The sequence below is a fragment of the Corvus hawaiiensis genome, chromosome 1 (assembly GCF_020740725.1).
Source record: "Corvus hawaiiensis isolate bCorHaw1 chromosome 1, bCorHaw1.pri.cur, whole genome shotgun sequence".
Lineage (NCBI taxonomy): Eukaryota > Metazoa > Chordata > Aves > Passeriformes > Corvidae > Corvus > Corvus hawaiiensis.
Window position 1 is genome coordinate 968642 of NC_063213.1, and position 14497 is coordinate 983138.

Consider the following 14497-nt stretch of genomic DNA (forward strand, 5'->3'; position numbering starts at 1 on the left):
CAGGGCATGGGATTACATCCTGACAGCTCTGGAATATCCCCGTGAGGAGACCCCACAGCCCCTCTGGTCTCTGCTCAGGGCTGGGCCCTGCCCAGGGCAGCAGTTCTGCCTCCTGTGCAGGTGGAACTCCCTGCGATCAGGCCCTGCCCGTGGCTCTGGTGCCGCTGCCGGGCCCCGGAGCAGAGCCCGGGCCCTGCCCTGAGCCCTCCCTGCAGCCAGGGACACCCAGGGCTGAGGGCCCCTCTCAGCTGGGGCTCCTCTCGGGGCTGAGCAGCCCCGGCTCCCTCAGCCTGTGCTGGGCACGGGGATGCTCCAGGCCCTTCCTCAGCTGCGCAGCCTCCGCCGGCCCCGCTCCAGGAGCTCCCTGGCCCTGCTGTGCTGAGGAGCCAGAGCTGGACACAGCACTCCAGAGGTGCCTCCAGGGCTGGGCAGAGGAGCAGGATCCCTCCCTGGCCTGCTGGGAATGCCTTTCCCAATGCACCCCAGGATCCCATTGGCCTCTTGTCCCCAGGACACTCTGCTGGCTCAGGGACAGCTGTTTGTCCACCAGGACCCCTCGTTCCTTCCCCACGGAGCTGCTCCAGCAGGCTACCCCAGCCTGTGCAGGTACCTGGGGCTGTTCCTCCCCAGGTGCAACACCTGTGCTTGCCCTTGTTGAATTCCAGAAGCTTCCTCCCTGCCCATCTGTCCCTCTGAAGGGCCACACAGCCCTCGGGGGGATCGGCCGCTCCTCCCAGCTTTGAGTCCTCAGCAAACCTGCTGGGGAGGCACCAACCCCCTCACCCAAGCCAGTGGTGAACCAGCCAAACAATACCGAGCCCAGCAGATCCCAGTCCTCCAACCACACCCCGGGCCACTGACCCCGACCCTCCGGGAGGTGCCACTCAGCCAGTTCCCAACCCATCCCACCGTCCATCCATCCAACCCACCCCTCCGGGAGCTCGGTGCCGCCCCTGCCAACCCATCCCACCGTCCATCCATCCAACCCACCCCTCCGGGAGCTCGGTGCCGCCCCTCCCAACCCATCCCACCGTCCATCCATCCAACCCACCCCTCCGGGAGCTCGGTGCCGCCCCTGCCAACCCATCCCACCGTCCATCCACCCTCCCCACCCCTCCGGGAGCTCGGTGCCGCCCCTCTGGCAGCGTGTCCTGTGCGGGCCCGGCCCGGCCGAAGCCGCGCGGGGCCATGGCGGAGCTGCGGGCGCGCCTCGCGGCGCTGGAGCGGCGGATGGAGCGGGCGGAGGCGGCGCTGCGGGACCGGCCCCTCGCGGCCCTGCGGCTCCACGGGGTGAGCGCCGCGATGGGGGAACCGGGGAGACCCCGGAGGGGGCGAGGGGGGGTCGATTGTGGGGCTGAGGGTGGGACTGAGGGCGCTTGGGGGGGTGATGGGGGGCGAGGAGGGCCGGGAGTGGGATGGGGGAGTCACTTATGGGGCCCTTGTGGGGCTGGAGGTTGGGAGTGAGACTGGGGGCGGGCACTTAGGGGCTGGTGGGAGGTTGAGGGGTAGCTTGGGGGCCGCTTATGGGGCTGTTGCAATGGGAATTTATGGCTGGGAGGGAGCCTGGGGATCGCCCGTGGGGCTCTTGAGGGGCTGGGAGAGGTTTGGGGGGTTTCCTGAGGGGGCTGCAGTGTGTTTCAGGAGACGGGATGGGAATCCAGTGGATTCCCGGTTGGCCGGGAGCTGTTCGGGTGGCTCCTCAGGGGGCAGCAGTGGGTTTCAGGAAACTGTGGGGATGAATCCACTGGGCTCCTGGGGATCTGGGAGCTGTTTGAGGGAGCTGCGCTGGGTTTCGGGAGACTGGGGATGAATCCAGTGGGCTACTGGGAGCGGGTTGGTTTAGGAGGCTGGGAATAAGCAAAGGGGACTCCGTATGGGACTTTTGGGGCTATTGAAGGGCTGTGGGTGTCTGAGGGTCTGGGAGCTGCCCTGTCCCACATGCCAGCCGGTGCTGCAGGTCCCGGTGCTGTTCGAGGATGTGGCAGTGCGGTTCAGCCGGCAGGAGTGGGCGAGCCTGGACGAGGGACAGAGGGAGCTGTACCGGAGCGTCATGGAAGGCAACTACGAGATGCTGGTGTCCCTGTGTAGGCTGCGTTTGCGCCGGTTTGGCAGCCCCAGGGAGCTCTCTTGGGGTCACTTCTCTGCCTCTTTGCCTTTCACTGGAACCTCCAGCTTTCAAATAATCCTCTCCTTTCCCTGTCCCCTCCAGCAGCGGTTGGAGTGTGGCAGGGACACGCAGGACAGGGTAGTAAGCGCCTGTTGTCTTTTCCTCAGGGAGAACAGGTACACTGTTGGTGTTGTCATCTCCCTGGGTTGTCACCTCCAAAATTCCCTGGCTGGGACACCCCTTTCCATGAGAATTTTCCCTAAAATCCAGCCTGAACCTCCCCTTGAAGCTGTTTCCTCTTGTCCTGTTCCCTGGGAGCAGATCCTGATTCCTCCCTGGCTGCAGCCTCCTGTCAGGGAGTTGTGCAGAGCCACAAGGTCCCCCCTGAGCCTCCTTTGCTCCAGACTGAGCCCCCCCAGCTCCTGGTGCTCTGTTCCCCAGATCTGTTCACTTCCCTGGACATGCTCCAGCCCCTCAATGTCTTCCTTGTTGTGAGGGGCCCAGAACTGCCCCCAGGATTCGAGGTGGTCCCTCAGCACTGCCCTCATGCTCCTGGGCGAACATTCAGTCAGGAGCCTCACAACTCCTGTCTTTCAGGGTGTTTTCCTATCTGCAAGGTGAATCTTCTGGGAGAATGGGGAAATCTTTAGCAGGGGTGGAGCAAAGATGGATTTTCTTGCAGCTGTTCCCAGGGGATTGTCAGAGGCTGCTTTCCATATTCCCCTGTCAGCTCTGCCTGCTGTTTCCTGTCTGTATCCATAACTCCCGTCGTGGCCTCGGTTGGAGATGAAGTGTCCTGGGCTGGGACTGGCTCTGTTGCCTGGCTGTGGGTGCAGAGTCCCTGTCCCATCATGTCCCTGATGCCTGTCTTGCTCTTGCCCAGACTGTGCCCTGTCCAAGCCTGAACTGTTATTACAACTGGAAAGAGAGGAGCTGAGCACGCCGCCGGAATCGGAGCCAGAGGCAGCAGAGGTGTCCCCAGAGCTGGCTGTAGGTGGGTGACACTGGGTTTCTTTTGTGCCAGGAGCTTCTGGCTGCTCACTGGGACAGTGGCCTCAGTCCCAGGGACTGAAAATCCCAGAATCCCAGAATGGTTTGGGTTGGGAGGAATCTTAAAGCTCATCTCTTTCCAAGCCCCTGCCATGGGCAGGGACACCTTCCAGTGTGCAGGTTGCTCCAAGCCCTGTCCAACCTGGGACACTTCCAGGGATTGGGAAGTGTCCACTGTGAGGGAATACCTGATGGGGTGTGTGGATAGCCTGGAAGCCCCTGCCCCAGCAGCTGCTGGGTGTGAGGGATCCTGACACCCTGTGGAATGGGATCTGCACTGGCTCCTTGGAGCTCTCTCCTGGCTGCTGGTGAGTCCAAATGTCCTTGTCCTCCACAGAGCTGGCCCGACAGCACTGCACCAGCGATGAGGCGCTGCTGGAGACAGAGACATTGGAGAGGGGCTGCAGGGAGCCGGAGGAAAGTGGGAATGTGGCAGAGGACAGTGGGAATGTGGTAGAGGAAAGCAAGAACCTGGTGGAGAAAAGCAGGAGCCCAGTGGAGATGAGTGGGAACCTGGCAGAGGAAAGCTGGGATCTGATAGTGAAAAGTGAGAACCCGGTGGAGGAAAGCAGGAATCTGGCAAAGGAAAACGGGAGCCCAGCAGAGGAAAGTGGGAACCTGGCAAAGGAAAGCGGAAACCTGGTGGAGGAAAGGAAGAACCTGGTGGAGGAAGGCAGGAGCCCAGTGGTCCCGGAGAACTGCAGCACACGTGAGTGCCTGGCAAATGCTGCTGCTGCTGCTGTGAGGGGTCCTGGATCCCTGCCCGGCTGTTCCTCACCCACCTCCATTGCTGCTCTTGCCCTCACAGCACCCGTCCCTCTGGAAGCTGCTGCTGTCCCGGCGGATCTCGGCCAGCCGACCCCGTCCCTTCCCTGCCCGCTTTCCGTGCACTGCCAGGAACCAGTGGGTCAGAACTGTTCTCCCCCTGCAGCAGGTACTGGGGCAGAACCTTTATCACTTCTCGGCGGGGCTGGCAGCTTTGGGGGAGTCTGTTGGGCCTCTCTCCAGGCCCAGGGCTTCCAGGAAAGAGCAGCAAATCCTGTTGCCAGCATTGAAACCGTTTGAGATAAGGCCCGGCATGGCGTTGGCTCACCTCCCCAGACAAGCCCCAGGGTGGTTGTCAAGTCCCCTGTCCTACCTGGGTGATGTTTGCCACCTCACACTGCTCTTGGGGTGTCTACAGGGGGTAGTTGTGGCTATTTGTGGCTTTTACACAGTCCAGGAACTGAGCTGGAAGAGGAGAGCGAGGCTAGGATTTGTGCTGCTGGGAACAGGGTGGGAAGCAAGGGAGGGTGGGAGCAAAGCCCTTTGCTGTTCATGCCTCAAAACCATGTGGAAAAGTGATGTCTGGATTCTAAAAAATTCCCAGTAGATGCTGAGGCGGGGATCCCAATGGAGGTGCCGCAGGAGGAGATTGCTGCAGAGAAGCCATCAATGCCCAAAACACCCGCTAAGGGTCCAGAAGAGAACAAAGGTCTGGAAGAGGAGGCTGTGAAAGATTCAGGGAATACTGGCCAAGATCTGGTGGCCGACATTCCCAAAGAACCAGGAAAGGAGGTGACACCAGATGTCTGCAGAATGATGGAACAGGCAGATCCCAGCCCAGGGGAGCTGGAGAAGGAGTCCTGCGTGGGCCGGTCAGCGGCCTGCCAGCGAAATGCCACCAGGCGGCAATATTACTCCTGCCCCATCTGCAGGAAAACCTTCCTGCTGAAGATCAACCTCCTGATCCACCAGCGTGGCCACACCAACTGGGTGCCCTACGTCTGCGTCCACTGCAACCGCAAGTTCATGTCCAAGAAGAAAATCAGGCGGCACCTCCGTGCCTGGGCAGCCAACGGGACGTGCGTGCCCTCGGAGCTGGAGGTGTGTCCCAGCCAGGTGCCGTGCCCGGCATCCCATCCCCAGACCTGGGCAGCCAACGGGACGTGCCAGGCCTCAAAGCCAGAGGAGTGTCCCAGTAGGACACCGTGCCCAACATCCCAGCCCCAAACCTGGGCAGATAACAGCACCTGTCAGCCCTCGGATGCGAAGGCGTGTCCCAGCCAGGGGCCATGCCCGGCATCCCAGTGCCCAACATCCCAGCCCCAAACCTGGGCACCCAATGGCACCTGCCAGCCCTCGGACGCGAAGATGTGTCCCAGCCAGGGGCCACTTCCAACATCCCAGCCCCAAACCTGGGCACCCAATGGCACCTGCCAGCCCTCGGACGCGAAGATGTGTCCCAGCCAGGGGCCACTTCCAACATCCCAGCCCCAAACCTGGGCACCCAATGGCACCTGCCAGCCCTCGGACGCGAAGATGTGTCCCAGCCAGGGGCCACTTCCAACATCCCAGCCCCAAACCTGGGCAGCCAATGGCACCTGCCAGCCCTCGGATGCGAAGGCACATCCCAGCCAGGGGCCATGCCCAACATCCCAGCCCCAAACCTGGGCACCCAATGGCACCTGCCAGCCCTCGGACGCGAAGATGTGTCCCAGCCAGGGGCCACTTCCAACATCCCAGCCCCAAACCTGGGCAACCAATGGCACCTGCCAGGCCTCGGATGCGAAGATGTGTCCCAGCCAGAGGCCACTTCCAACATCCCAGCCCCAAACCTGGGCACCCAGTGGAACCTGCCAGCCCTTGGATGCGAAGGCACATCCCAACCAGGGGCCACTTCCAACATCCCAGCCCCAAACATGGGCACCCAATGGGACCTGCCAGCCCTCGGATGCAAAGGCACATCCCAGCCAGAGGCCACGTCCAACATCCCAGCCCCAAAACTGGGAACCCAGTGGGACCTGCCAGCCCTTGGATGCAAAGATGTGTCCCAGGCAGGGGCCACGTCCAATGTCCCAGCCCCAAACCTGGGCACCCAGTGGGACCTGCCAGCCCTCGGATGTGAAGGCACATCCCAGCCAGGGGCCATGCCCAACATCCCAGCCCCAAACATGGGCAGCCAACGGGACCTGCCAGCCCTCGGATGCAAAGGCACATCCCAGCCAGGGATCGTGCCCAACATCCCAGCCCCAACCATGGGCAACCAACGGGACCTGCCAGCCTTCAGATGCAAAGGCACATCCCGGCCAGGGGCCACATCCAATGTCCCAGCCCCAAACATGGGCAGCCAATGGGACCTGCCAGGCCTCGGATGCAAAGGCACATCCCGGCCAGGGGCCATGCCCAACATCCCAGCCGCAAACCTGGGCACCCAGTGGGACCTGCCAGGCCTCGGATGCAAAGGCACATCCCAGCCAGGGGCCATGCCCAACATCCCAGCCCCAAACATGGGCAACCAACGGGACCTGCCAGCCTTCAGATGTGAAAGCACATCCCAGCCAGGGGCCACATTCAATGTCCCAGCCCCAAACCTGGGCACCCAGTGGCACCTGCCAGCCCTTGGATGCGAAGGCATGTCCCAGCCAGGGGCCGTGCCCGGCATCCCAGTGCCCAACATCCCAGCCCCAAACCTGGGCACCCAGTGGAACCTGCCAGGCCTCGGATGCGAAGGCACATCCCAGCCCGGGGTCACGTCCAACATCCCAGCCCCAAACCTGGGCACCCAATGGGACCTGCCAGCCCTCGAAGCCAGACGAGTGTCCCAGCCAGGGGCCATGCCCAACATCCCAGCCCCAAACCTGGGCACCCAGTGGGACCTGCCAGCCCTCGAAGCCAGATGAGTGTCCCAGCCAGCCCCTGTGCCCGTCCTCCCAGCCACAAGCCCCGAGCAGGGACTGCAGCGCAGTGTGGCAGGAGCCCGGCCCCGCCAGGTGCTCGCTGGCACCTGGGAAAATGATGTACACGTGCAACGAGTGCATGGAAAACTTCTCCAGCCAGGGCTTCCTGACGGTGCACCAGCGCCGGCACTCCGTCCACCACCTCATCCTGTGTCCCTGCTGCAACCGCAGCTTCACCTGGGTCTCGGACTTTGTCCGGCAGCACTGGGCGCACATGGGCGTCCGGCCCCACCAGTGTGGCATCTGCCAGAAGACCTTCAAGAGGTTCTCCCACCTCAAGGCGCACCAGAGGATCCACGGGCGGCAGGAGCGGCCCTTCACCTGTGCCAACCGCGTGCCCATCACGGAGGCACCTGCAGCAGGAGACGGGGTGGGAAGCCAGGATGTGACCCCCCAGGGATGAGGCGCTGCTGTCAGACCTTGAGGTGTCCTCCTGGGAATGGGAGGCCACTGTTGGACCTCAGGGTGTACTCCCAGTGATGGGAAGATGCTGCTGAAATTTGAGGTGACCTCCCAGAGACTTGAGGTGACCTCCCAGGATGCTGCTGATGGACTTTGAGGTGACCTCCCGGACACAGGGTGCTGCTGATGGACTTTGAGTTGACCTCCTTAGGACAGGAGGCTGCTGTCCGATCTTGAGGTGAAGAATGGGATGGTGCTGATGGGATTTAAGGTGTCCTCTCAGGAATGGGATGCTGCTGATGAACTTTGAGGTGTCCTCTCAGGAATGGGATATACTGATGAACTTCAGGGTATCCTCCCAGGAATACGATGCTGCTGTTGAACCTCGAGGTGACCTCCCAGGAATGGGATGCTGCTACTGGACCTTGAAGTGACTCCCAGGGATGTGATGATGCTGCTGGACCTTGAAGTGACCTCATGGGGACTGGAGGCCACTGTCAGACCTTCTCCCCTCTCTCCCTCTCCAGATGAAGGATGGAGCATGGGCAACATTTTCTGGCTCCCCTGCCCTGGTGTGGGGATGGGGGCACCTGCCTGGCCCAAGCGAGGGGGGCTCCTCATTCCCAAGCCCTGGTGGGGTGGGTGGGATGCTGGGAGTGGGTCCCTTTTCTGGAGAGTGCCAATAGATGCTGTAGAAACCATGATGCTGAGTGTGGATTCCTTGAGGGGGCTCCGGGAGGGTCCTGCCGGGTCTGGCTGGGTGGGTGGCACCAGGAATGGGATCCATGGGGTGGAGTGATGGAAGAGTGAGAACTGAACACTGGGTGGGGGGTGTCACCTGCTGCTGGGGGCTGCAGTCCCAGTCTGAGATGGGGATGGGGTGGGATGGGATTTGGGGTCCAGATGGGCCTCTGGGAATGGTGTTGGGGGTCACTGAGCACTGAGGATTTGGGGGCTGGAGATGTGATCCCCATTGCAGGGGTGGGGATGGATGGGAACGGGACAAGGATGGAATAGGGATGGGGTGGGATGTGACAGAATGGGATGGGGATGGAGATAGGATGGGACAGGACTGATAGAGCCTGGCTCTTCGCTGTGGGATCTGGCAACAGGACAAGAGGAACAGGCAGGAACTGCTGCCCAGAAGTTCCACCTGGACAGGAGGAAGAACTTCTTCCCTGTGCAGTGACTGAGCACTGGAACAGGTTGTCCAGAGCCTGGACTGGAGGCCAGGAGCCTCCCTCACTGGAGTTATCCCTCACTGGAGTTATCCCAGAATGGTCTGGACACAATCCTGTGCCCTGTGCTCTGGGACAGCCCTGACTGAGCAGGGAAGTGAGACCAGATGAGGCACTGTGGTCCCTTCCAACCTGACCCATTCTGGGATGGGGTGGGGATGGGGCTGTCAATGGGATGGGATGGGATGGGATGGGATGGGATGGGATGGGCTGTTGATGGGATGAGATGGGGCTGTGGATGGGGCTGTGGATGAGATGGGGCTGTTGATGGGATGAGATGGGATGGGATGGGATGGACTGTCAGTGGGCTGTCGATGGGATGAGATGGGGCTGTGGATGGGGCTGTGGATGGGATGGGATGGGCTGTCGATAGGATGGGATGGGGCTGTGGATGGGATGGGATGGGATGGGGCTGTCGATGGGATGGGATGGAATAGGATGGGATGGGCTGTGGACGGGATGGGGCTGTGAATGGGATGGGATGGGATGGAATAGGATGGGATGGAATAGGATGGGATGGGATGGAATAGGATGGGATGGGCTGTGGATGGGATGGGATGGAATAGGATGGGATGGGGCTGTGGATGGGATGGGCTGTGGATGGGATGGGATGGAATAGGATGGGATGGGCTGTGGATAGGATGGGATGGGCTGTGGATGGGATGGGATGGAATAGGATGGGATGGGGCTGTGGATGGGATGGGCTGTGGATGGGATGGGATGGAATAGGATGGGATGGGATGGAATAGGATGGGATGGGCTGTGGATGGGATGGGCTGTGGATAGGATGGGATGGGCTGTGGATGGGATGGGATGGAATAGGATGGGATGGGCTGTGGATGGGATGGGCTGTGGATGGGATGGGATGGAATAGGATGGGATGGGCTGTGGATGGGATGGAATAGGATGGGATGGGATGGAATAGGATGGGATGGGCTGTGGATGGGATGGGATGGAATAGGATGGGATGGGCTGTGGATGGGATGGGCTGTGGATAGGATGGGATGGGCTGTGGATGGGATGGGATGGAATAGGATGGGATGGGCTGTAGATGGGATGGGCTGTGGATGGGATGGGATGGAATAGGATGGGATGGGCTGTAGATGGGATGGGCTGTGGATGGGATGGGATGGAATAGGATGGGATGGGCTGTAGATGGGATGGGCTGTGGATGGGATGGGATGGAATAGGATGGGATGGGCTGTGGATGGGATGGGCTGTGGATGGGATGGGATGGAATAGGATGGGATGGGCTGTGGATGGGATGGAATAGGATGGGATGGGATGGAATAGGATGGGATGGGCTGTGGATAGGATGGGATGGGCTGTGGATGGGATGGGATGGAATAGGATGGGATGGGCTGTAGATGGGATGGGCTGTGGATAGGATGGGATGGGCTGTGGATGGGATGGGATGGAATAGGATGGGATGGGATGGAATAGGATGGGATGGGCTGTGGATGGGATGGGCTGTGGATGGGATGGGATGGAATAGGATGGGATGGGCTGTGGATGGGATGGAATAGGATGGGATGGGATGGAATAGGATGGGATGGGCTGTGGATGGGATGGGCTGTGGATGGGATGGGATGGAATAGGATGGGATGGGATGGAATAGGATGGGATGGGCTGTGGATGGGGCCGGGCCGGGCCGGGGTCTGGCGCGGCGGCCGCGGGAGGGGCGGCGCGGGCGGCGCTGGGCCGGCAGGGGGCGCTGCGGCGCGCGGCGGTGAGGGCGGCCATGGCCCGGTGGGGCCGCGCACAGGTAGCGGCGGGACCCCCCCGGCACCGCCACCCCCGGCGGGACCCCGGGCCCGGCCGCACCTCACCGCCCTCTTCCCCCCGCAGCAGGACCCCGAGTGGGCGCCCGAGGCCTGGCAGAGCGCGGGCCCCGATCCCGGCGCGGGCCCCGGCGGGGCGGCCCCGGCGGCGCTGTCGCTGCGGGCGGTGGCGGCGGCGGAGCGGCGGCTGGAGCGGCTGGAGCGGCGCGTGGCGGGGCTGGAGCGCGCGGTGCGGGCCGGCGGGGCCCGGCTGGCCGCGCTCCTGAGGGACAACTCCCGCCGCCTCCGCCGCATCCAGCGCCAGCTCCGCCGCTGCCGCTGCGGGGGGAACCGCACCGGCACCGGCGCCGCCCGGGAGCGGACACAGGTAACCGTGACGGGGCTGGGGCCCCGGGAACCGGGACGGGCCCGCATGGTGACGGGGACGGGCCCCAGGGACTGGGATGGGACCCGGGGAGTGGGAACCGGCCCCAGGGAATGAGGAACGGGACGGGCCCTGGGGAATGGGGATCGGGCTGAGCCCACGGTGACAGGGGCAAGCTCTGGGGAACAGGGATGGGGATGAGCCCATGATGACAGGGATGGGCCCAGGGTAATGAGGATGAGTCCCATCTCACAGGGATGTGGCCAGGGTGGCAGGAATAGGGCGCAGGTAATGGGGACAAGCCCCAGCTGGTGGGGACAAGCCCCAGATAACAGGGACGTGCCAGCGGTGACAAACGGGGACGAGCCCCAGCTAATGGGAATGTGCCAAAGATGAACAGGGATCTGTCCCATCTCACAGGGTTGTGCCCAGGGTGGCAGGGACAAGCCGTAGGTGGCAGAGATGTACCCAAAGCAATGAGAAAGTGCCCCAGGTGATCATGTGGCCACTGGGATGCGCTGTTGGCTCTCGGAAGCTGCACGGAGCCAGATGGACACAGCTCCTCTGGTGCTTGTCCCTGTCTCCAGGGAAGAGGGGGAGCAGAACACCCACCCCGAGTGTTTCAGCCATGTTGGGCCCTAGTGGGGTGATGTGGGGTGGTGCCACCTGTCCCACTCCCACCTGAGGGGTCACTGCTCACCTGGCTGGTGGGATGGATCATGAGAATCTGCCTCTGGTCTGGGGAGAAACAGCTGAGCCTCCCTGGGATGTCTGGGAATGTCCCTCGTGACGTGGCTCTTCGTAGGAGCTTCGGACCCCCAGGGATCTCCTGGGGCTCAGGGAGGGGCTCAGTGGGGACCCCCACGTGGAGCCTCCTTTACTTCCAGGTGCCGGCAGCAGGCGAGGGTGAGGCGGGCACTCTGCCGGAGCAGGAGCTGGGGAGCGTGGACAGCCGGGAGCTCCGTGGGATTGCCGGGAAGGGGAATTATGAGGCCATGGTCCCTCTCAGTGAGGATCACTCAGACCATGTCAGAGGCATCGTCATCCCTGGGCTGACCCAGCTTCCGAGCCCTTCCCACATGGAATGTGGGGGGATTCCAGGTGACATGTCCTGCAGCCAGTGTTCCTGCACCGTTTTTTCCTGGGATATGGGCTGTGGATGGATCACCCTGCAGGGATTTGCTGCAGAAAGTCCTACATTTTAGCACTCACTAATTTTGGGCTGAAATTTTAGAGCTTGAGTGTCCAACAGGCACTTCCTGTGATAAGCAAAACCATGTGCCTGGTTTGGCTGCCATTGGCCTGTGTGATCGGATGTCCTGGAATTCCAGGACTCCCCTTTGGCTGGTCCCCACTGTCAGCAGTTTATCCCATTGCTCCCTCCTTCCCAGGACCTGAGGATGCTGGTTCCAAACCTGCACTGCTGCCACCAGCCGAGGACAGGGAGGATCCAGGGACCCCCGGGCTGCCAGAGAAGGGAGCGGTACCAGGACAGCTCGGTGACAGTGAGTGACAGTGAGGGGAGCTGAGCATGGGCACTGACAACCTGCCTGGACTGAGCGGGGTTCATAAGGATGGAAAATGGGAAAACCTGGGGCAAGGCTCAGTGAGGGTGGCTCTGGGGCTTGGTACCTGTGGGTGGATGCTCCCTCCTGCTGCGGGGAGGTTTTGCTTAGATCCTTTTCCCTGGATTCACCCACTTAAACTCTGCCATTCTCGATGGGGTCTTCCCAGGATGGAGGACTCTGCAGCTCAGCTTTGCCTTCACATTCCCTCTGGTTCAGTTTTTTTGTGAGGGTTGTACTGTCAGTCCTTAGTGTCCATTGAGTCCAGCATGCCCAGGGCAGGGGTGGAGTCCCCATTGCTGGAGGGATTTAACAGCCCTGTGGATGTGGCACTTGGGGACATGGGGCAGTGGTGGCCTTGGCAGTGCTTGGTTGATGATCGGACTTGATCGTGGAGGGCTTTCCAAACCTCAGTAATTCAGTGATTCCATGACATCCCTGAGGTCCAACAAGCTGCCCAGACAACCCCCCTTCACCTCATCTCCTCCTGGGAAATCCTTCCTGCTCCCTTGCGTTCTTTGCCAGTTCCTCTCACCTCTGCTCCTGCTCCCACTCTGGAGCTGCAGGCATGGGAGGACTTCCCTTCCTGGGAATGAACTGCTGTCTCTCCACAGGTGAGACGATCGTGATCAAGATGGAAGAGCAGCAGCCGCAGGAGGACGGAGCTGAGCTCCTGGCACTGCCGATGGCGCCCGCGGTGAGGCTGGACGAGGAGCTTCCCCTCAGCCAGGAGCAGCCGGTTTCCTGGGAGAGCCATGGCGTGGCCGGGCCGAAGGCGGCTGGAGAGGGCTTGGGGGAATTCTGCCTGGGGGAATTCAAGCCAGTGATGGTGCCGGTAGAGGCTCACCCTGCCCCAGGCCTGCCCTTCCCCACGGAGCACGCGCTGGGCGTGGGCACGGAGCAGCCGTTCGCCCTTGCCCAGGGAATGCCGCTGGGAGAAGACCCCGCGGCCGAGGTGGCCTCGCCGCAGCCCGGCTGGGAGCAGCAGAGCCCCCAGGATGATCCCCGGGCGCTGCCGTCGGGCTGGAAGAGCGTCCGGCTGACGCGGAACCTCCTGGCGCGGCAGCAGAGCCGGGCGAGGAAGAGCAACGGCTCCTTCATCTGCACGTCCTGCGGGAAGAGCCTGGCCCACCACGCCGCGCTGCTGCGGCACCAGCGCCTGCACACGGGTGAGCGGCCCTTCCAGTGCCCCGCCTGCGGGAAGAGCTTCAACGAGAAGTCCAACCTCAATAAGCACTACCGGATCCACACCGGGGAGCGGCCGTACCGCTGCCCCGCCTGCGGCAAGGGCTTCGTGCAGAAGCACCACCTGCAGAAGCACCAGCGCATCCACGGGCCGCAGCTCCGCAGCGCCTGGCCGGGCCGGCCGGCGCGGGCCAGTGCCGCCGGGGAGCGGCTCTACCGCTGCATTGAGTGCGCCGAGAGCTTCCCCCAGAAAGCGTCGCTGGAAGAGCACCAGCGCCGGCACACCCAGCAGCGGCCCTTCCAGTGCCACAGCTGCACCAAGAGCTTCCGGCACCGGCAGTCGCTGAACCACCACCAGAAGGTGCACGCCGTGGCCGCCTCTCCGGCCGGCAGCTTGCCAGGACACGAGCCGGAGCTGGAACCCTGCAAGGCTCTGAGCCAGGATAATCGGTAGCCAGAGGGCTGGAGAAGGGAAGGGACAGTGGTTCTTCAGCGGTGGGACATGCTGGGCAGCTGGGACTTGCGGCACCACCGGGAGTTTGTCCGCGATGCCGTGGGACTTGTGGCACCACCTGGGTCTCAGGATGAGGAGCAGGAGGAGGAGGAAGGAGGCTGCTGTGCTGTTCCGGCAAGGAAGGGCCCAGGGTGGATGGGACCGGCCACGAGGCAGCAGAGGAGGGTCAGCAGCCGGAGCCGAGCTGGGCGGTGCCGCTGCCCCGTGGATTCAGCAGAGGAGTGGCTGTGTTGGATCCCATGGAATGGTGGAACTCGGGTTGTTTGAACACCACCACCGTGCAGGGAGGTGGCCTGGGGGCAGTTGGTGGCCCTGAGAAGGCTGTGGGGGCTGGGTGGCAGGAGCAGCCGGGAAGAGAATCAGATAAAAGACTGAGCTGCTGTGGTCTCCTGTTGTGCTCCAGGGTGGGCGAGGGGCAGCCTGGGGGGTGACATCCCTGGCTCAACAAGGATGGGGCCATCAAGGGAGGAGTGCAGAGCTGCCTGCTGGGAATGTGTGATGGGAATGTGGAGCAGTCCCACAGGAATTCCCCATGGGATTTGCTGTAGGATCTGGGCTCCACGGGACTCCCT

At 62.5% G+C, this 14497-nt stretch overlaps 2 protein-coding genes across 15 annotated transcripts; both read left to right on the plus strand.

The window, feature by feature from the left end:
• Positions 1-945: 945 nt before the first annotated feature.
• On the plus strand, positions 946-7980 carry LOC125323732 (zinc finger protein 570-like). Of its 14 annotated transcripts, none has more exons than XM_048299302.1 (9): positions 946-1290; positions 1958-2084; positions 2991-3101; positions 3495-3866; positions 3966-4091; positions 4527-5695; positions 5780-6214; positions 6299-6748; positions 6833-7980. In XM_048299302.1, the coding sequence occupies exons 1-9, from the start codon at positions 1189-1191 to the stop codon at positions 7277-7279; spliced, it is 3339 nt and encodes a 1112-aa protein (XP_048155259.1). In that variant the 5' UTR covers positions 946-1188; the 3' UTR covers positions 7280-7980. The 14 variants fall into 14 exon arrangements, with proteins under 14 accessions (XP_048155259.1, XP_048155425.1, XP_048155583.1 ...); XM_048299468.1 differs by having other exon boundaries at positions 6299-6550; positions 6650-7980; XM_048299626.1 differs by having other exon boundaries at positions 6299-6411; positions 6595-7980.
• Positions 7981-10257: 2277 nt separating this feature from the next.
• LOC125324812 (zinc finger protein 768-like) lies at positions 10258-14305 on the plus strand. Its single transcript, XM_048301631.1, has 5 exons — positions 10258-10281; positions 10365-10664; positions 11549-11762; positions 12053-12166; positions 12841-14305. The coding sequence occupies exons 1-5, from the start codon at positions 10258-10260 to the stop codon at positions 13863-13865; spliced, it is 1677 nt and encodes a 558-aa protein (XP_048157588.1). The 3' UTR covers positions 13866-14305.
• Positions 14306-14497: the final 192 nt, after the last annotated feature.